Source organism: Merops nubicus, unplaced genomic scaffold (genome assembly GCF_000691845.1).
Source record: "Merops nubicus isolate BGI_N331 unplaced genomic scaffold, ASM69184v1 scaffold17645, whole genome shotgun sequence".
NCBI classification, from domain to species: domain Eukaryota; kingdom Metazoa; phylum Chordata; class Aves; order Coraciiformes; family Meropidae; genus Merops; species Merops nubicus.
This window is the reverse complement of record NW_008607827.1, coordinates 36986-58617: the sequence shown is the minus strand read 5'-3', so window position 1 is coordinate 58617 and position 21632 is coordinate 36986. Positions and strand designations below refer to the sequence as shown.

The 21632-nt window shown below is 41.8% G+C and overlaps 1 protein-coding gene across 1 annotated transcript; it reads left to right on the top strand.

The window, feature by feature from the left end:
* Positions 1–6: 6 nt before the first annotated feature.
* Positions 7–20191, top strand: TRIB2 (tribbles pseudokinase 2). The gene is made up of 3 exons (XM_008940088.1): positions 7–282; positions 4249–4541; positions 17826–20191. The coding sequence occupies exons 1-3, from the start codon at positions 13–15 to the stop codon at positions 18292–18294; spliced, it is 1032 nt and encodes a 343-aa protein (XP_008938336.1). The 5' UTR covers positions 7–12; the 3' UTR covers positions 18295–20191.
* The last annotated feature ends 1441 nt before the right edge of the window (positions 20192–21632 follow it).

Below are 21632 nucleotides of genomic sequence, written 5' to 3'. Positions count from 1 at the left end.
TTCTCCATACTCATGAACATACAAAGGTCAACCCCTATCACGATAGCACGATATGGGAGACCGCGGAATAAAACCCAGGATTTTGAGGAGCTCTCGTCCATACGGTCCATCGAGCCAAGCCAGAGTTTTAGCCCGAATCTAGGCTCGCCGAGCCCGCCGGAGACCCCGAACTTGTCGCATTGCGTTTCTTGCATCGGGAAATACTTATTGTTGGAGCCTCTCGAGGGAGACCACGTTTTCCGAGCCGTACATCTGCACAGTGGCGAGGAGCTGGTTTGCAAGGTAATACCTCTCCTCCTTGTTCTCCGTCGGGGTTAGCCTGCTGTCGCATGTTGGTTTCCCGTGTCTTGCAGGAGGGCCGAGCACGGTCGTGTAGCTCAATTATTAAACAGTTGAGAAACAAAAGGCATGGAGACAGGATTAAAGGCGCATCCTGTAACTTTTCCCTCTCTCCACACAATGGCCACGTTATAGCGGTGGCCCGGAGCCAGTTCTGCCTCTCACCCGGGGAATATTGTTCTGGAAAGAGCCGTGCTTTGAGTAGGTCTGAACGTGAGTTCAGATCAGGAGAGAGACTCATCTTCCCGACTCTCACTTTCCAAAATGGAGTAGGGAATCCCCAGCTAATTTTAAGGTGTTGGGACCTGCTCTTTTCCTCTCTTTTTCCTGTCCCTTGTTCTGTGAGTTGGGGTGCAGAAGAGGATGGAGAAGCTGGGGGGAGATTGCCATCAGCTCGGTCTTAAAAGTGATATTAAAAAAATCTACATCGAATTCATCACCCTGAGCTCCCTCACCGTGGAGGTTGTTTGCAAACAGCATCCTCCCCCGTTGCACAACTGAGCAAGAGTAAAACCTGCACACCTACGGTTTTTAGAGGAGCAGACAAAATAGCTGTCCCACTCCTTGTAGCCTGCCTCCTTTTCTCTGCCTCCTCTCGGTTTGCTCCTACTATTCAAAGGTGAGCTGTGGGAAAAAGAAGTCCACATGCGTGTCTGTCTGTGCAGGGGTGTTTTTCTTTTTGGGCTGAGGCGATATTTTCCTTTGTTCCTAAATTGCGATTCTCATTGTCTGTAGTGACCCAGACTTACGCCCTGCAAACCGAGGCAGTACCCAGTAGTAGTTTTTATAACTACGTAACAAATTGCAACCTTGCAACGCAACCTGCAGCGTTTGTATTGTTCCCAAAATCCGCAGTTGTGCCACTGGGCTATCTTGGGCAAATTTTGGGTGTTGAGCTAACTCCAGAACGGAAAAGCAGAAATATTAAGGCTTATTTGTATTTCAGGGGTTAATGATAATATTGCTGCTTCATACTTTCTCATACTTGATTCATAAGAAGTTGTGGATTAGGCTGTGGCAAGGAAGAGAAGATAATTGTTCCTGTTTGCTATTTGTAAAAGCTGGAGTTCAGAGGGCAATTTAAATATGCTTACTGATTGAGTTATAAAACCTGATGTTAAGGCAACCTAGTACTTTGTGATTATTTAGGGGGAAAAAAGGGCCCGTGACTTTGCAAAGGACTAATATTGCATACTGAACTGAATGCTTTGTTACTAAACTGAAACAGAACATGAGAATTTCTAGAATGAACCCCCTGCTCGGTGCAGTAGTACGGTGCTGCACTCTAGGACGTTGGCATCTTTTCATGAAACAGATCCCACAAAGCTGCTGCTCTGCATGAAATTATAGGTGAACTTGCATAGCAAGTCGTAAAGCGAGGGCTCTGCTCTTTGTTTCCTGTTTGGTTTGCAGTAGTAAGGCACGGTTTTAGGAACAGTACGAACAGCATAACTGCAGCTCACAAAGAGTGGACTTCAGGTTTTTTTTTCCTTCCCTGTTAGCTGTATGTTTTTGAGCTGATCCTGACATTTGCATAGCACCAGTTTTTCCATATATGCAAGGCACCATTTCTAGCTCCAAAAATACAGTCTTAGCCTGAATTGCTAGTTTGTGAATACACAGTTGTCAATCCTGAACTTGTCTTAATTTCATGTGTGCTTCAAAATGCCTGCAGTATCATGACTACTATTTGTCAAGTAGCCTTCCAGCTAAGAGACCTGCTATTTGGTGTCTTATTGAAGATGCTCTTAGAGATTGCTTGCAGAACATTGGTTTGGATAACAGACACATACTGATGATTCTCAAGATTCATTTGGCTGCAGCCACTGCCTGTACAGATGCCGTTATTTGCTTCAAGGCTCTGTGGCATCCAAACAATGGTAACTTCTCACTTCCAATTCCCAGAGAGAACTAAATCAAACTGAAGCTTATTGGACGTTTGCTGAATTGAGGCCAGGGATCTTAAAAGCTGGGATACAAAGAAGCCCTTTATAAAAGGTATTCTAGTCTGTAGCAGTATGATAGTGCTTCCCATCTCCTCCCCCCTGTTCCCAACATGCTACTGGTACATATCCAGACCTACTTATTTAATATAGTCTGAGAACCACAAAATGTAACTAATTAATTATCAGGATGGTCTGGTTAGGGGAGAATTCTGGAAGGGCTTTTTTTTTTCAATGAGGGTTTGAGCTACATGAATGTTCCTGCTTAAATTGTATTTTATAGCAGCTGCTTTGTAGAAGAGTCATTTACTTACAATGTAGTAGTTATGAGTTTTGAGATCCAAATGTCAATGAATTCTCCTCTGGAATTAATTACACACCAGGGATTTTAGCAACACCCCCTCCCCACCCTGGTTCTGCTTCCCTGGCTCACCATGTCACCAGAATGCCTCAGTGCTAATCTACCCCCAGTAAAAACTGTTGCTATCTGTTTGGCAGTCTGCCTTTAAGGTTGTTTTGTCCTGTGCTGGAGTACAGAGGGGTGGAGAAAGGTGTGTGAGGAGTGGGTGTCCCAGTTTCTTGGGGTTTTGGTCCTTTTCTGCAGAAGGAATTTGTTAGGATTGCGCTCTGAAGCATTAAATGACTCAGGTTCTGCAGCCTCAGGTAAATTTTTGATTAAGCTGTATCTGTCTCAGTTTTGAAAGCTTTTTAAAGCTTCAAAAAAAGCATGGAGATTTCATTCTTGGAGAGGATACAAATACCCGCTATTGGAATACAAATACTAGAATACAAAAAGAAGAAAAACAACTGCAGTTTAAGCCAGTTGGTTAGATACCTGTACCAGTTCTTGATTTTTGTGTTCAGTTAGAATGCTCATGACTACCTTAAATTCTTTTTAACAAAGTAGCAAAACACCCAGGAGTAAGTTACATATTAATTGAATTTTTATGCTGGTGGAAGTGCTAATCCCTTGCTTTGTAGTACAGCTAGAGCAGGTATAATTAAAAAGCACTCCTCTACTTTGCTCATATTCTCTTTCAGCACACTGACTTCTGTTATTCTCAATGAAGTCTTCCTTTTTCTTGTAATGTGGGCATTTCTCAACTGACTCAAATACTGATTCATTTGTCATCACTAGATTATAGTAACTTTTTATATTTGGGTTTCCCAGCAGACTTTAATTCTTACAGCTCATTCATAAGATCAGTGATAATATACTTACTAGTAGAGGGACACTTTGCTTTTAATGGAGCACTTGATTGAAATGCAGAGTTCAGGGTGGTTTTGTCTTTGCCTTTTGAAGGATATTTGTCTGCACTCCAAGAGGCAGGGCTATTTCCCGTGTTCTCCTTCTGATCTTATAAACAGCCATTGTACAACTGAGACTTTGAAAGTGAAAGTGACTTTGCTGTTTGTCAGAGATGAAAGAAAGGCAGGAAGTAAATATGAATAGCACCAGATGGTATTTTAAATCTGAAAATCCTTAAAGCTCTGATGGGTTAATAAAATCAAGGAAGAGAGACATGTGGATCAAGGTGGATTTAATATGACAGCTTCTCTCAATACGAAGCTACTGGCTGTATCCTCTCTGAATTTATTTGGATGGAAAATAGAAGGTAAACTTGTTTCCTTCTGAGTGCTGCCCTTATACATCACAGGACTTCACAGTTTAATTCAGATTACATTCTAAATTTGATCACCTGTTAGCTAATGAAACTATTCTTGCTACAAGCTTTGAAGACTAGCCTTTCCTGTCAAGGTTATGCGTATGTTTTGCATGGGGTTATGTAGTCTGTTTTGTCTTGTCCTCAGTGCCGTGAGCTCGTGACATCCTGTTTACATCGGTGCAGCTTCAGCAGCAGCATAAATTGTACTTGGAGATGGCTCTGTTAACGGAATTAGATGTACCGTAACTTCAGTGTCCTTCGTGTCGCTAACCCTGGCTTTACTGTCATTGTTCCTGCAGGTGTTTGATATTGGCTGCTACCAGGAGTTATTAGCACCATGTTTTTGTCTGCCTGCGCATAAAAATATCAACCAAATTACTGAAATAATTCTTGGAGAGACAAAAGCGTATGTGTTCTTTGAAAGGAGCTATGGGGACATGCATTCGTTTGTTCGTACCTGCAAGAAGCTTAAGGAAGAGGAGGCAGCCAAACTCTTCTATCAAATAGCTTCTGCCGTTGCACATTGCCATGATGGTGGACTGGTACTGCGAGATCTCAAGCTGCGAAAGTTTATTTTCAAGGATGAAGAAAGGTAAGGATCTTTTTTACTTTGCAGCTGGGGGTGCCTGAGGTCTGATATTCAGAGTTACAGGATGCTGTGCTGTTGTCACCATACCATTCATTTGTGGTACATAAGGTGTTACGCTTGATTTTTCTTCACAACTTGATCGTGGGGTGGATGTGCCTTTTTACCTTGGGGCTTAGGAGTAGAGTGCCATTTTCATCTCTGCCTGGCCCCTGCATCTCCACCTGGAGGAACACCCTGATTCCTGAGGAGGGGATGCTTCCTGGAGGAAGGCTCTACATTGGTGTCTGGTGTAAGAGCTCCACTGTTGTAAATGCTGCTGGCATTAAAAAGAGGAAATCAGCAGAAGATCCAGTGTGTTGAAAAGGGCTAGGGACTGAAATGACTCATTCCAGCGAGATGGCATGAAGAGAAAGAACAGCCAAGTGGTTAATGCTGATATAGGTTAGAGGGAAGGGCCACTAGTGCTTTCAAGGACTGCTTTGAGGACAGCTTCTTCTGTGCTGAAAGAGTATGGAGGCTGCTTGTGAGAGTATTATGTGGTCATTAATCATACTAAGACTAAAACTGCCTTGCTATGTGGGTGCCTGTTTTTAGTATCAGAGTTGTGGTACATAGAAAATTTTTTTTTTTTTGGGTAATATCTCCTCCCTGCACACCCTCCTCTCAGTAACTGGGTGGTAAATGATTTGGGGAAGGAATGATTTTATGGGAAGACAGGGAAAGAAGGAACACCGGATGCTCTGGTATATGGTTGAAGTGCTGTTTCTGATGCTGAGCTATAGCTATACCGTTGTAGTTTTGGCAACATCGCATCACTTTCCTTGTGGTTACTGGTCTTTGTCGTGTTATGTTATGTATTTGCTTACAAGTTCCATATAAAGCACCAGACTAATATGTACTGCCAGCATATTCTCAGGCTTTCACTGAGGGATTAAATTGAAAGATGACCACTACAAAAAAAAAGGTAGTAAATGGGGGCAGAGCCTCCCTTTGTGTTTCTTCATTTTTTGGTAGAAGGTGGGGGGATGTTTTTCCATTGGAGTTAAAACCTATAAATTGTTTGAAAGCTTGTTCAAACTGTTGCAGAGTGAAATGGATATTCTGGAAAGCTTTGTTAAAAACAACCAGTGCATATCAGTTCCATTTGGGGATGTTTGGGGAAGTTATAAGCAACAGCTGAGGCACATAAGTTTTTGACAGGCTCAGTAAGTCCATGATCAGAGAATTAGAAAAGCCTAATACACAATTAGGTCAGGAAAAAGAAGTTCCTGGCCTTAAAATAAAACAACCACCATCTATCCTGTTTAAATATTCTTTAGTTAAGTTTTAAGGTGTAAGTTTAATTAAATTTTGAGTTTTGCAGAATAACTTCTCCTTTTAACCTCTTCACAAACTGAAAACCAAGAGATGTATTTTCACTTCTTAATTCAGTTCAGGCAATTCACTGTAAAACAAATAGCTATTCCTTATTTTTCTACTGCAGCCCCAATGTGTATGATTAGCCTTTCCTCCTCTTCAAATAAAAAAGTCTAAAATGAAACTAGATCAATGTCCATTCAGAGAGAAATGCAAAGCAGATAGATGTGAATTGCACTTTCACAACTTTTACTCCAAGTTTAATGATTAAACACCATTGTAGCACCTCTGATGCAGATAAGGAAACTTATACAAAATAGTTGAGGGAGGAGTTGTTTTCTGTTGTAGCTGATAACGTCTTAACATTAAAATAGGCGGCTTTTTTTTTTTTTTCCTGGTGATATATGTAAACTTGTGTGGTTTTGCGTGAAGGGCAGGAATTGGGAAAGCTGCTCCAAGTGAAGGCAGTGTGAGCTCACAGCAGTGCAGTGGGAGCAGACGTGGGCCCGTGCTGAATACTTTTGAACTCCTACCCTGCTTCTTACTAGGAACTGAATGCAACATGAGGCACAGGGCCAAATCCTTTAGCCACCCAAGAAGAGTGGTGCGTACTATAATAGCAGTGTTCGCTTTTATGAATGTTTTTAAAGTAACTATCCTCTGCAAAATCACACTGTTACTCACTTTTGAACATTGTCTTCTAATTATACAATAATTCACTTTAAAGGTCAAATAGGACTTGCTGGTTATTTTGAGGCTAATCATAATGCGTTTTTCTTCTGAATGTAATGTTGATTTGTGAACAGAGAGGTATTGTAATCCTTTCTCTGCTAAATAAACAGAGATGAAATAGTGTGAGATAGAAATAAATAGAACCAAACAGTGACTGTCTTTTTTCACATGCTCTGATCATCAGACTGTAATCAGTCATCACTTTCAGTCTGATGCTATATTTAGGCTGAAAAATCTTCCTGGCCCTTCTGGGTTCACGGAGGTGTTTTGTGTGTTGCTTGCACCCCTCCAAGCTTGTGTTTCCCTGAGGCTACTGATGCTGCTGGTGAGGATGCCATCGTGCTGAGCAGCCTGCCTTTCAGAAGACATGGTGGCAGCAGTACCTGGAAGATGGGTGCTGCATTATCTATTGCTCTTTGATACTGCTAATAGACCAAAGAGGAAGAAAGGAGGTGAAAATGATGTTTTGAGAAAAGTATGTGAACTCCACTGCTGCCTGTCACCTGTTCTTTAGTGGAGTTCCTTTTTAGCAGTTCTTTTCCTAACTATTTCGTCAAGCCTGTTTTTATTGCAGTTCACCTTCAGTACCTACTGCTTTGAAACTTGCTCTTCTTGAAGACTCAGAGCTTTTATTTTGGTAGAAGAAAAGATGGGAAATCCATCATGCAGGCAATACATGAATGGAAAGCTTGCTTCTTTTATTTTTTTTAAAATTTTTCTTTTTTAGTATGTCTGCTCTTAGCTGAGAGCTGCCAGACTGGAGGAGCCAGAGAGAATGTGAAGGATGTATGGAAGCAGTTCCATTCATTTAAACAAGAAAATCAATTAAAGCATTTCTTAGTACATACGCCTTCCATTGATCCCAATGATATCCTGGTAGTTCAATTCCTATTGAATTAGAGCTCCTGAGGTTTTGCAGATGGGTGCATTCCACATTGAAACTCTTTCCACCCCATTCCCGTTATCTAAATTACAGATGGAATTTGCAAAGATTCAGACTCCTGATCTAACAGCATCATGAGTGCTCTTTGCTCCTGCTGATGTCACTGCTAAGAATGCATGTTATTTGGATGCTCCAAACTGCAGTGCCTTGGGAAGTCTGTAATGAATGGGGAGGTAAGGAGGTAGAAAAAAAGTCATGTTGGAGGCTGGTAGTGCTGAGCATTTTGTAGAGGTCCTAATCTTACTAGTGATGTTCACTTGATGTGTGAAATCAGAGGTGGTCTGTGATGGTGTGTTATGTCTTATTAAGGTGTATTTGTACATACATTAGCACTTAAAGTGAAATCCAAGATTCCACAGTGTGGCAAACAAACAAAACCAATTTATGTTTCAAAGGATTTTGTAGCTTCTTTTAATCCTGAACTGCAGAAATTTTGAATTACGTTCCATGAAAATGGTGTATGTCTTAGACTTTATCTCTTTTATGTGTTTTTTATTATTATTATTTGTATAAAAGAAGGTTGAGGCATTGTTTTTTTGGGGGGAGGTGTGTCTGTGGTTCCATTTTTAAACTATAGGAGAAGTACCCAGTCTTGTAGTATTGAAATTTCAGTTAAGCTCCTTAAAACTGCAGCTGATCTTGATGAAGCAGAATTTCTAAGACATTACAGCATGGCTGGAAATGTTTTGTAAGACTGAGTTAACAAGCAGCAGCACATCCATTAAATGAGGGCAGGGAATCTCAGATCACTGAAAACATAGGCCTGCCATGCTGGGTCTCTTATAAAGGACTTACAAGGTTCTTGAATACTTTAAAAATTGAGCCCTTAAAGCTCTAAATGAAACTTGAATCCAAACAGTGGAGATAAAACATGTTGTTTCGTATGTTTTCTGCTTCCATCCATGTTGGTAGTTTCTTCTTGTCCTGGTTATTAAGCCAGGTCAATGTTGATGTTTGGGGCTCTTGCTTTTGATTATTTTTGCTGTGCTCATGTCATGGTATTTAGTTTTCCTGTACAGCCTGTCCTTGTAGTAGATCCCTGGGCAGAGAGGAACTGTGCTCTTCTAGCTTATGTCCCATAATGATGTTGAGAATGGGCAGGGTTTTTTGGGTTGTGCTAAAAAAAAAAAAAGGCACTATACATGGTAGATAGCTGATGAAGCAGTTCATCAGTCTGATATATAGCAGATGCTTTGAGAAAGAATCACTTCAGAGATCTCAAAATTAAATCAAGCATTTCTGTGTTGGTTGTTACAGTGATTTTCTTAATACAAGAACATTTCTGCTGTCAGGGAATCATTAATTCCTTTAGTGTGTTTTTAAGCCTTTAATTATATTAAAATATTAGCTGTCGTAATATTTGAAGCTTAAAGACCTTGTACATTTATCATACTTCTTGAAAGGAAAATTAAAATAATTTTGGTATTTAGAAATTTATAATTTTCTTGTGTTCTTTGAGTAAATATGAGGCGGGTGGGTTTCAATAAAAATAAATAGAATTTGACACTTTTTGCTTTGTGCGATGGGAAGGCAGCCAGTGCAATACACTGATTTCGAAAGGCTGTGTTAGCATAACGTATTTATTTGGTGCTTTTGGAACATTGGGGTTTTTTTTCCTCTAGAATTTCTCAGCTTTGGTTGGATGATGTTTTAAGGTGACCTAGTTATGTTGTTTGCAATCCTAGTGATACAAACCTGATCCTCCCCCAAAAATACAGACTGCTTACACTGACCTTTTTCCAGGTGGACCTTGCATTTTTTTACAGTTAGTAGTTTTGCTCCCAAGCACTTGTCAACTTGTAATGCGGTCAGTCACTTTTTCCCAGCAGTGTTAAAACTTGCTGTTATGCTTAAAGTTCTATAGAGAACAGGTAAGTTAACACTTTCCTTAAGTCCTAGAAAGAGAGTCCTAAAGTAGAAGAAAATAAAACAAAATAGGAGTGCTCTTTAAATACCAGAAGGTTTAGAAATAAACCAGTCTTCATCTGTTTTGCATTTTAAGCACTTCACATTACCACAGGACCAAAGAGCATAATGTCTTCAATAATGGAGAAGGATAGGTCAGGTTTCAACCTAGTAATTCGTAGAATATGGGGAGGTAGGCAAATTTCTTCACAGGGGGCAAATCTTTGGCTGTCAGGCTAGAGGATGAAGTGGTTGCACAACTGTTTTCTGTAGAAGGGTTTGTGCTCCCATTTGCTTTCATGTGGTTTGGTTACCAAGCCTCTGTTTTCTCCCAGTGTTCCTGGGACCAATGCACTTTGGATTTGTTTGATGTCTGGTACCCTTCCCAGTGGGGCATGAGAGGCTATCTGCAGATGTAGAACGTCACACCAGCCCTGTGAAGTGCTTAAATCTCCTCCTGAGAGCATAGATAGTTATAGAGGTTTAGGTCCTGTGCCTAAGGTCATAAATGTAAGCAAAAGCCAGGAAAAAGTCAGCTGCTGGTTGGCCTTGACATGAGAAGGAAGTCCAGTGAACCTTGAGGCAGCTCAAGGCCCTTCAGTGAGACAGTGAGTTGTGAGAGCCTTTGCTGTAGCACCTGTCTCTGGAGTTTGCAGAAGGTTTTACCCTTGGACTGTGGTATCTTTTGGTATTTGGCTCATAGTTGGACCTGTGTCTTTTCTTGTTCACTCTTTCTTCAGTCTTTTCCCCTTTGCAGCCTCGTGTACTTGCTCTGCTGAAGGGTAATACTGAGGTACAGCCCTGTGTCATGCTTGGAGTGGGCGGGGAGCCCTGCTTGGTGGCCTCAGTTTAGGCTGGGGTATACTGCTGCAGGTTGTCCCCGTGTCCTGCCCACCACGCTCTCTGAGTTCCTGAGAGGCGCCTCTGGCTGAATGCTGTGTTACGGAATGCCAGACATGGTTGGGTGCCCTTCGTGAGATGCCAGTCATGGGGTTGATCTCTCTGATCAGTCGACTGGTGCTTTAACCAGTCCCTGGAAGTAGATGTCTCTTGAAATATCTTGCATTAACAGTTCAACAGCTGGTAATTTTAAAGACTTTTAAACCTCCATCCATAGACTCAGTGAAGAATAACTCTGTTGACTTGAGTGGAGACTGAGGACAACTGTGGGCATCTGTGCTGGAGGTGAGGCAGGGAGCCCAGCTAGCAACAGCTGCAGTGGACTGTCGTGGTGAGATTCTTCTGCTGCCTTTTCTTCTAATGGTCCTTGTTATCACAGCATGAGATTACTTCAGGCTTGAAAGGGAGAGGAAAGGTGGAGATTGAACATGAGCCAAACTGGGGCTTATTTAGTCTTAAGCACCTGCTTTTTGGTAGATGTATGTAGCTTGGAGACAGGTTTACAGACACCTGAGCAAAGGGTTTCTAGTAGGGTTGTGAAAAATGGCATTGCTTTATCTTAGAAGTGCTGAGCACCCACTGCAGGCTCAGAAAGTGCAGGGCTTTTTTCACAACACGCAGTTATGTTAACAAAACAAAATTTTGATCTCCTTTCCCTGTGGAGCTTCACTTCACCACACATCATATGAAAAGACCTAGAAAAGATGGTGAACACAGCATACGGTTGACAGCAGAGCCTTTTAAAACTGACCTTCAATGGATCTAAAAAGATAAAAGTGAGGTGAAGTAGCTGCCCAGAGCCAGATGCTTATCAAATAATGGGCTCCTTGTAGTATTGTAACTGAACCTGTCCATGGAAGGGCCTGCAATGGATTTCAAGGGCCTGCAATGGATTTCAAGAGCCTGCACACCACCATACAGAGAACTACCTACCTACCTACTTTTTGGGGAATGTGTTGTCTCCTTAGGCAATGAGGGCGTGGAAGAAACTAAGTATATGACATACAGGGCAGGCTGTTCCCAGCAATCTTATTTCAGTGTTGTAAAGCAGAGGTCTCTGGGGCCCCAGCCCTTCCTGGAGGTCTGCGAGGCAGTGATCTCAGCATTTGAGTAGAATTCTGTAGAAAGAAAGTCAGCTTAAAACAAGTTAAAAGCCCTAAGCTGCTTGGTCCTGCACGTCAGGAAGGGGGTGTGAGGCAGGGATGAGTGTGCCAGTAGCATCCCTTTGGAGGAAGGGTGGGGGATATGTAATTTTTAGAAGCTTCCTTGTTCTGCGGAAGTGCCAGTAAGGGAATCTTCCCTTAGGAACAAGGTTCATCCTGTAAACCTGGGCTTCCTCCGAGTCCCAGTTGTCTTTTGAAACATATCCTTGAGCCTGTTTCATTATGCAAGAGACGGTTTGTCTGACAGCCTTTGTGCAGGGTTAGTTTGGTTTGTTTTTTTCCTGAAGTTGTGTAGGATGTGGTGTGATGAACTCCCAAGCTGTGTGCTGTTACGCACTGGAAGGGATCTTACGTGAGAGGAGAGGGATTTAAATTGATGGCATAACATTTCCCCTCTGATCCCTTGTGCCTTGCCGCCCCCGGAGGAGGTTGGGTAGTTCTGAGTTCAGAATGAGTCTTTGCACCAAGCTGCAAATCATCTGCATGGGATTTTGTTAGCTGCCTTCCTCATCTCACTGTCTTTGTGACAGCAGCCTACTTCTGTGTTATTTAGGAGAGATTCCGTTAGTTAAAAATACCAACTAGCAAAAGTTAACTGTTTCCGATTTTAAACCTCCCTTTCATTTTTTTTCCTGCCTTGTGACTCTAATGGCATGATTGCATTCGTGCTTGTCTTGTCTTTATGATGGGGTGCTAGCAGTAGACCTTGATTAAATGACCTGTAAATTATTGGCCACATAGGAGCAATCCTTGATGTACTGGGCAGCTGATGGCTTGAGTGCCTCTACCTAGGGAAAGGCTTTTCTGGCCTCAGTCAGAGTAATGTTGAAATATGAGATAGCATTGGTTGGGTGCCTTCATTTTTTATGTGTAGGGGGAGTATTGTGAGGCACCTCTTCCCTTTAGAAGTTGCCATTTTATATTTACCTGCAGTCATATTCATAAAACGGCAATTCAGATGGTGATGATGGTTGTTTTCTGATCTCTGGAGGCATGAGACTGCTGTATAGAATTTCTAAATCTGGATCAGCTAGTTTTGACCTGCCTGCATAGCAAGTGGATGGTGTACCTAGAGCGCCCATAGCAGGATGGCTCCTTTCATCTCCCAAAGCAGCTGATCTGGCTGTCATCTGGGGATGGTGCTGTACTAAAATTGTGGGAGTGATCTGCAGTTAGTGTTTCCAAGATGGTAATGGTGGCTGAGCTGTGGTTCAGGTGTTACTTCCCATGAAGATGGCTTCAGGGACAGACTAGAAGCAACTGCTTTCATTAGTTTGTGCATGGGCTCCTTTACTGCTGACTGTTTATTCACTGCAGTGGATATTTTCCTCTGAAACACTTAGTCTTTCAGTCAGTATTTTTGTTTTAAATGTTCCAGGCTTGTTTTGTTGTTGTGTTTTTGTTTTGTTTTGGTTTTTTTTTGTTTGTTTGTTTTTTTCTCCTGCTTTGTGAGCTTAGAGCCCTCTGAATAATTCTGCTGATTTTGGTATGGAAATTGTGTTTGCTTTTGAGAGCAAGTGTGAATGTAGGGTTCTTACAGCCCTGGCTTCCGTGTCAAAAAGCAGGATAGCAATTTGCCAGTGGCCCCTAAGCCCTGCAGGGAGGAATAATGCGGATCACTGAAAAAAAAGTGTAGGATGTGCAACAAAGCTGTCTGCCAGAGACGGGTGCTAACTCAGGAGCTTGCACTGAAGAAGCTTCTGGAAGCCGTTTAATTGATTAGGTTTTGTTACATTACTGAAGAGCAAAGTCTGAATGCAGTCAAGTAATGAATGGCATATTGATAAGAAATTCAGAGTGGTATTGTTTTTCATGGGTTTCCCTGACGGTTTCTATGGGGACAAAGACGCATTTCCCGTCTGAGTGCTGCTGCTGCCCTCTGATTGCACTTCTGTGGTTTCATTCACCAGTAATGGGAAAGCATTCATAGGCAGAATAGCTTCCCCTTTTTAAATAGCCATGATTCAGGGTTGTATTTTTTTTTTTAATGCATTAGACTAATGCAGTGTTTTATCAATGATCTGATAGATGCATAATGCTCTTTTTCCAAGTGCTTATTCAGGGTCTGCATTAAAACTTGAAATTATGTACTGTAATTACGTAAGCCTTGACAAAAGTCTTTGTTGCCCTACAGTATGTGTACAGAGTGATTCTCATCCGGCTTTGGCAATAGCTTACATTTCAACTTTAGGGATTAATTTTGTTGCAGCTATTTGAATGGTTGAACTCCTCAAATGCTGATGTTTTTGGAAAACTTTTTTTCTCATGTGGAGGTCCTTCAGTTGATTGATGTAAGCTAATTATTTTGAGAATGAGAATTTTTTTAGAAATCAGACTTTTTTTTTTTTAAAAAAAATATTTTTGTTTGTCCTTTTTCTGCTCTGGGATGGGAAGCACTTCAAAGCTGATTGTGATTTCGCATCTCAGTGTTTGGTTTTGACTCTGTCCCTTGCCTGCCAAGTGTTGAATTTAGGGTTGTCCAGTTAGTCTGCAATTGGAGACACTCCCCACCCTCTGCTGTGGAGGTTCTGTATTCTCAGAAACTACTTGCAATTTTGAGGGTCTGTTTGTTGTTGTTGGCTTTTAGTCTTTTTCCTGGATAGTTGATTTCAGTGCTTCCTCTGAGAGAGTGTGTGCGGGGGAGAGAGAGATTGCTTCTCATCCAGCCTGTCTTTGCATTTTTGTGTATTTAGATTCTCCTCTTTCCTGGTTCCCCACCACCACCCCCCCCAAAAAAAAAAAAAGCCTGTAGAAAGAAGAGCTCTTTTAGGCAATGCTTGAAATGTGGAGGAAGGGAAGGCCAGCCAGAGCTGGAAGCTGTTTCTCGCAGAGATTGGGTGCTATGTGCTGGGAAATAGCAGCTCCTGAGGCAGGCTGCTCCTTTTTGGTTGCTCAAAGATGTATGAAATGTCTGTAAAACGGGGGGTGAGATTTGCTGTTCACACCTGCGTATTACCCAGTGGTAGTATGGTTACAGATTACATTCTGTATGTGAGGCTGAGGTACGTGAAGTCATCTGCCCCTGTTGAGAACAGGCTGGAGTGGGTCTCCCCAGCCCAGGTGCCGGGTCACGGTGAGGGACGCTGGCTGGGCCATGCCAGGGACCGTGGCAGAAAAGCTGGTGAGCGCTTCTGTGCCCCGGCTGTGCCGAGCGGGCAAGCCCAAGAGCCCTGCTCCTGTACTCCCCTTGTTGTAAGGATGAGGAACCTGCATTACCACCTTCTGCAGAGACATCCAACCTTACAAATGAAAATGGGAATACCTGGGTTGCTTCTGGTGGTCATTGGGAGGGTGAGAAAGTCACACCAAGGCCAGGTACCTGGCAGTACGTCCTCAAGAGCTGCAGTTAGTGCAGTTTGTGAGGGAAGTGGGTCCCTGCCTGGAGAGGAGTGTGGGTGCCGTACCTGTTCTGCAGCACCACCTCATTGCAGAGGGGCCATTTCACCCCTATCACCTTATACAAGAGGATGTTGCTGGTTGAGGGTTTGGGAACTGGTGAGGAGGAGGACTTAAGGTTGTGTTTATGTCTAATGTGGGACCTTTCATTTCCTCAAAGCCTGTCAAGTCAGCAGGATGAAAAATCTGATGTGATCATTTGCTTCATTTGGCCACAGGTTACGGAGGAGCAGGCAGATAAGGGCCAGCTGTTGGATTTGCTTGCTTAAACAGAACCTGCTGTAGCATGCGCAGAGGGCTGCAGGATGCAGCACCTGGCAAGAAAAGCCAGACAGGGATAAGACTGCTTCTGTTTCATTATCAAGAAATGATTTCTCTTGTTGGAGAAAACACCTTGCAGTCTGCTCTTTGCAGTTTTGTACTGCATCCATTGTAGAAAATAGACTAGGGAATTCCAGTAATTTTCTATAAAATAAAGGCTCTTATTGAAGTTTCTCTATATCCTTTGGCAATTCCCAGAAATGTAAAATAGGATGGGAGAGTAAACATCATTTCCCTGCATTGTTGACACCGGGATGGCAGGTGGGCATGTGTGGGGAGTGAATTCCCTCCTGTAAGTTGCTTATAAATAGCATCCTCTGCCCTTCTCCGAGTGTGTGTGTTCTGCTTCTGTTAAAAGGAGTGAGTCAATGCTTTCCTGTCTGGCAAGTTCAGTGCCTTAGTGCATGTTGGAGTAGCTGGCCTCACCATTATACTGTTACGCATACCTTTCTATGGAAAACCTGAGGTGGGCAATGCAAATGGAACCACAGCTCATGTTCCTGCCTTCCCTTTCATTTCCTTCTCTCTGTTCATTGCCCTTCATGGCATGTTTGGTGTTTTGTTTTTGATTTTTTTTCTTTTTTTTTTTCCTGGGTGTTTCTCCTCACTTCTCTTCCAATGCTGTGCAGGTGCAAGAATGTGTTGAAGCAGAGCATCATGAAAGGACTCTCCTCTAGTCACGCTCTTGTTTTGGACCCTCTGAGCTGTGTACAGAGGGAAATTGCTGTGGTCTTGATAATTATAGTTAAGTTTCTCCTTGGAGCAAGCTTCCTGTGTGAGGTGTTGCTACTGTGAAGTATTGTTTGAGTGGTAGTGAGGGGGCTGTCCATGGCCAGGAGAAGCGCTGTTAGGCTGGCGGTGGGATGAGTCAGGAAGCAGGTGTGTTGTGCATGGGAAGAGAAAACACTGGCCTGTTCAGGGAGAGAAGGAGCTCGCCTTGACACACTGTGCTTGGGAGCCAGGTATTCTGAATTCTCTATTTATGACTTCCTGATGCGAGGCACATTGCCAAAGGGGCTTTCACCTCTGCTAGTAAATGTCTCTAGCTGTTGAAAAGGTCCAAGTGTCATTATGAGAGTTTATGGCACTGTTGCCTCTGCAGTACTCTGGAGTAAAATGTTCCTCTGTTGGTTCAAAGAAGATAGTGCTGAGCTGCCCTGGAACTCACTGTGAGCCAAAGCTGGCCCAGCTGTCTTTGGCAACTCGAGCCCAAGCAATGTTGTCTTCAGTAAACATTTAAGAAACAGGGCTTTTCTTGTCTGTTTTAGTGCCTGTTAAATGATGTGCTTTAGAGTTGTGGGTTCTGCTTTCTGAGATGAAGTTCAGTCCTGCCTGTGAATGTCTGTGGTATGGCAACATGACCACGGCACAGGGCTAAGAGTGAACATACAGACTGGTGAGGTTGAGGGATGAGGATGGTAGTACCCAAAGTTGAGCTATGATCCTGGGTTGTTGAAAAGACAGCCTGTGCTACTGTTAGGTCACTCCTCCATCCAGATGCATTGGATGAGTCTTCTTGTGTTGTAGTGATTCTGCTCTCAAAACCAACCATTGCTGGTGAATAGTCTGAAGGACAATTGGTAATCCTTTTACAGGGAAGGCTTTTTAAATATAGTTACAGATGCTAGTGCTGACAATTAAAAGGAGAGAAAGGTTATGTTCATCTAGTGTTGTGACAAGCAATTCAGCATAATTTTTTTCTGCTCCTGTGTGATATCCTATAAGGGAAGAAAATTCTCTTGCAGAGATAATTACTGCAGCACAATGACAAGTTCACAGTGCTTTGAAGGCCAAAGGAGTTTGCAATCTAGATAAGGCATCCCTGTCATCCCTCTGCAAGCCCTTTGCTAGCCTAGCCTCTCTATTCATTCCAACACAGGGAGCTCCTCTGGTTTGGCTGGATAGATAAGCTTGCTGTTAATGTTGGCAGCATTTGATCTCCGTTTGCCCAAAGGTCTACTTAGGAAGTCTGAAATCTGTAAAAATTGCTCTTCCTTAATGCTGGGATAAAGAAAAATGTTATTTGGTCAGAGGGATCATTTAGGGTCAGAGTGACCATTTTAGTCCTGTTGAAACTTGTGGAATTACAGGTGCAGGTAACTGCTCACCAGTGTGAAGGTGTCAAAATAACCTTGCCTAGTTAGGGCTAGGCTTGTATTTGGGCATGAGCCCTACACAGATACATTAGAGTGCAGCCAGCACAGAAAAAAATAGTGAGGTTTGTCTTGTTTTGTAAATCACGTCTATGTAAAATTTACCAAACATTAATATGGCAATTATTACTGTCCTAAAAAAGGTGAAAGTGAGTTTACTGGACATACCTGTATTTGAAGTCTTATAGCTCTGTTAGTGGCAATATTCTGCATCTCTAACCAGTATAGAACCAGATCAATTATCTGTAACAAGTGCTGTGAGTTGGATTTGAAAATTATGAACTTCTGTAATTGTTAAGTTCTGTAGAGTGTTACTGTTATAACCATGTAACTGTAACAGCTAGAAATTTGTGTTTTGATGCTTGCTTACCTTGATGGTTTTGGTTTGTTTTGTCTTTTTTTTTTTTTTTCTCTGCAGGACTAGAGTGAAATTGGAAAGTCTAGAAGATGCCTATATTTTAAGAGGAAATGATGACTCTCTTTCTGATAAGCATGGATGCCCAGCCTATGTGAGTCCAGAGATCTTGAACACAAATGGCAGCTACTCTGGCAAAGCAGCGGACGTATGGAGTCTAGGTGTCATGCTTTATACCATGCTAGTTGGACGCTATCCTTTCCATGACATTGAGCCTAGTTCCCTCTTCAGTAAGATCCGTCGTGGGCAGTTCAACATTCCAGAAACTCTATCCCCCAAGGCAAAATGCCTCATACGTAGCATACTGCGTCGGGAGCCATCAGAAAGGCTGACTTCACAGGAAATTCTGGACCATCCATGGTTTTCTACAGATTTTAATGTATCGAATTCAGGATATGGTGCTAAGGAAGTATCAGATCAGCTGGTGCCTGATGTCAACATGGAAGAAGACTTGGACCCATTCTTTAACTGAGCACAAAGACTGGTGTTCAGAAGGTACACAACCTGGAGATGGACACATGAAGGAGCCCTTCCTGACCGTGTTAAATCACATCCTGCATCAGCCTAGCTTGGTAGCAAAAGACACTCAAGAGGTCCTCAAATTGAGAAGGAACCTCCACAAGGAGCTAATATAACAAATGTAGCATGGGGACAGATTGGGGGGGCGGGGGGGAGTTTGCTATCAGGTTAGATTGATTTGGAGGAGAAAAGGCAGCATGGAGCAATTGTAGCTTCTCACCTTTTTGGAGCCAAGGAGACTGCACATGCCAATTCTGGTGCAGCTGTATCACTCCTGTTTCTGTTCCATTAAAAATAGTGGTAACTCACAACAAATAGAAACTTTTTTGCCTCAGCTCACATCTTGGCATCGCACTGTTAGATATTTAACTTCAGCCATTATTCAGGGAAAGTACAATTGGCTAACATTTTTTTAATCAGATGTCTAATAATTAATGGGATTAATTTAAGAAAAAAATTAGGTGCACAAAGACAGACATGAAAAGTGGGTGCTAAAAACAAACAAAATTTCAGTTCATGTCTCTTGATAGCTATTTTCAACTCATTTCTTCTAAATAAACTACTTAATATTCTTGTCAGGAAATGACATTTTAATGCTTTGTTCCCTTAAGGGGAAGTAACTGTCATTTAACAAGCTGTTCTGTTTTGTGTCAAATGGTTTGTTGCAGGAAGCTATTATAACTCGAACTTCCAGATGCATTACTGCTATAATAGGGGGAAAAAAAGAAGAAAACTGTATAATTTTTTTTTGAAGATATGAGATACTGGCTTCCATATCTGCCATGCTGCACGTGTATGACTAGAGGGGGCAGAAAGCCCTTGATCGTGTCTTTATCTGAGAACCAATCTCTTCTTTAACTAACTGGCCCACGTGTAAATAGAGGGCTCTTTATAAATGAAGAAGAGTATTGTGTTGTTTTGGTTTTTTTTTTTTTTCCTTTTGAATTTCTCTCAACTTGGGAAAAGAATTGTTTGGGTTTGATTTTTGTTTATGTCCAGAATAAGAAATAAGAGGGTATTAATAAGCTGAACATTTATATTACAGATATTCCTCTTGAAACATACACAGTAATATGCACCTTTTGTATTGTCAAGACTTATTCTATTTATTGAAGAAAATGTCACAGTAGTGATGTATTAAGCCAGTACTTCAATTACGGGTTGACTTGGGATGACATGTTACATGCTGTAGTTAACACACTTCTTTTCTGTTCAGGTATTTCTGTCCCTAAATAACTTTTTATTTAGCTTCTTTTTCTAGATAGCTTTATTTGATTTAGACTGGCAAATGTTTTTATTACTGCTTTTATATTGCTGTATGATATTGAAATCTCTTGGCATAAATATTTGTGTTTCCAGTACCTCAGTTGTTCTGATATTACTGCCTGTATACGTTTTGTGAAGTGGTCATGTTTTTTGGGTAGGTACATGTGGACTCTGTAGTATGTAAATGTTACTTGAATTTGTGCTTAATTATAGTATGTGGCATGTGCGTACAGCTACTTGGCATTTGACGTATGGATGCTATTTGCCTGCCTTGCAGGAAAGTTATGGTCCCACTCTCAAGAGGATGTTTCACAGTTCTTTATCAAGAGACAAAGCTAGCTGCAGCTGACCTGCCTTGGTTCTATTTTGGTAACTAAGAATATAAAGGAGTAATGTTTTTACACTCTGAAGATGGTGCTGTGTCAAGAAGGACTTTTTTTTTTTATTTTATAAGTACCTTATAGGAGGAAAGATTGGTGATGTGCATGGTGGGGTTTTACTGCCTCTGGTGCTTTGTCATGTATTTGGTTTAATGTTTTTGTCCTAATCTCTTCAATAAATAAAATTGTGCATATTTAACTAAACTTCAGTGGTAAACAGTGTTCTTCCTGAATGTCTGAGGTGCTGCAGGAGTTTGCTCCGTTAGGGTCATTTAGCCAGTATTTTTTTGCTGCTAACAAGCTCTCGCCAGACCTGTGAGCTGAGAAGGCTTAGCACTTGGATTTACAAGGTAACACTGGAAGCCTTTTCGTCAAAAAATTTGCTGTTTCTATGAATGAAACTGGCTTTTATTTTATTTTCTTTTTTGGCTTCTCCCTACCATTTATCAAGCCCATTTGCCTTTTACAAGGAGAGTATTGAAATGTAGTGGGAGCTATGTCTTTTTGGTGATGGGAGTCTCTTTGGCTGATGAGGAGAGGTACCAAAATGGAGCAAGCTGGCACTTCCACTTCCCACACTCCTAGAGAAACGTGCACCTTGCGTTTGCACCTCAATTCCAGAAAGGATGAATCTGAAATAGCACCTCCTAATTTAATGTCTCTCATTTAAAGCCAGATTCTGTTCATGTTCTTCATCTTGGATAATAATGGATGTAGATAGTGAGATCACATAGACGTGCACATGGAGTAATAAGGTGCTTTGTGAACATGAGGATGTGAATATCTGGACAGATGACTCTTGGTCCATTAAGAAAAGAGCATTTGAGTTGAGCTTTAGTTTGAATTGGAATGCAGCTTGTTTTCAGCTGTTCCTTGGTTTAAAAAAAGCTATAGGCAGCTAATGATCACCCCTAAAGAAACCCCCCAACGCCAAACCTCTCCACTCCAAAATACGAGCATTGCACCAAAACTAGAAGCACAGGGATTCCTGTCAGGCTGTCTAACTTTGTACTACGTGATTTCATCCCAGGTAATTCCTGGCACGTGTTGAATATTTCAGTTGGTAGGTTGAGAATTAAAACTGTTGCTGATAGCACCAACCAGAAATGTTATTAACATGTAGAAACACTTGAAGATCAGTTTTTTAAATGATCTGTATGCCTGCAGCCAAAGTTTAAATTACTTGAAACTCTTTCAAATCAAACTCCCACAATAAATGTGCTTTACAAAAAAAGCAGATTGTAACCAGTCAGAGAGAGAAGAGGAGGGGGGAGTGCTAAGGATTTCCCTCTCCCCCACTAAAACTTATGTGAATGGCTTCTGTTCTGTTTCGGTGGAAGTAGTTAGACCTTGTTTTACAGCAACCTGCATGCTTGCTTTTTCACTGCCAGTAATTATATGAAAAATGCAGCTGACTAATGATTGCTCATTTGCAGTGAATTTTTATTCAAGGCAAAAGCTTTCTTGGTGTTGCTGCGGCAGAATCCTTTGGCAGCTGAAGTCAGCTTTATAAAATCCTGAAGGGATGTCTTGTTTTTGGAGCTTCCTTGTCCCTGAAGTGAAACCTGAGAGGGGGATCTGAGATTCAAACAAGTGATTTCAGGCTCGTTTGTTTTATTCCTGGTTGATGAGTGCAGTTCGTGGG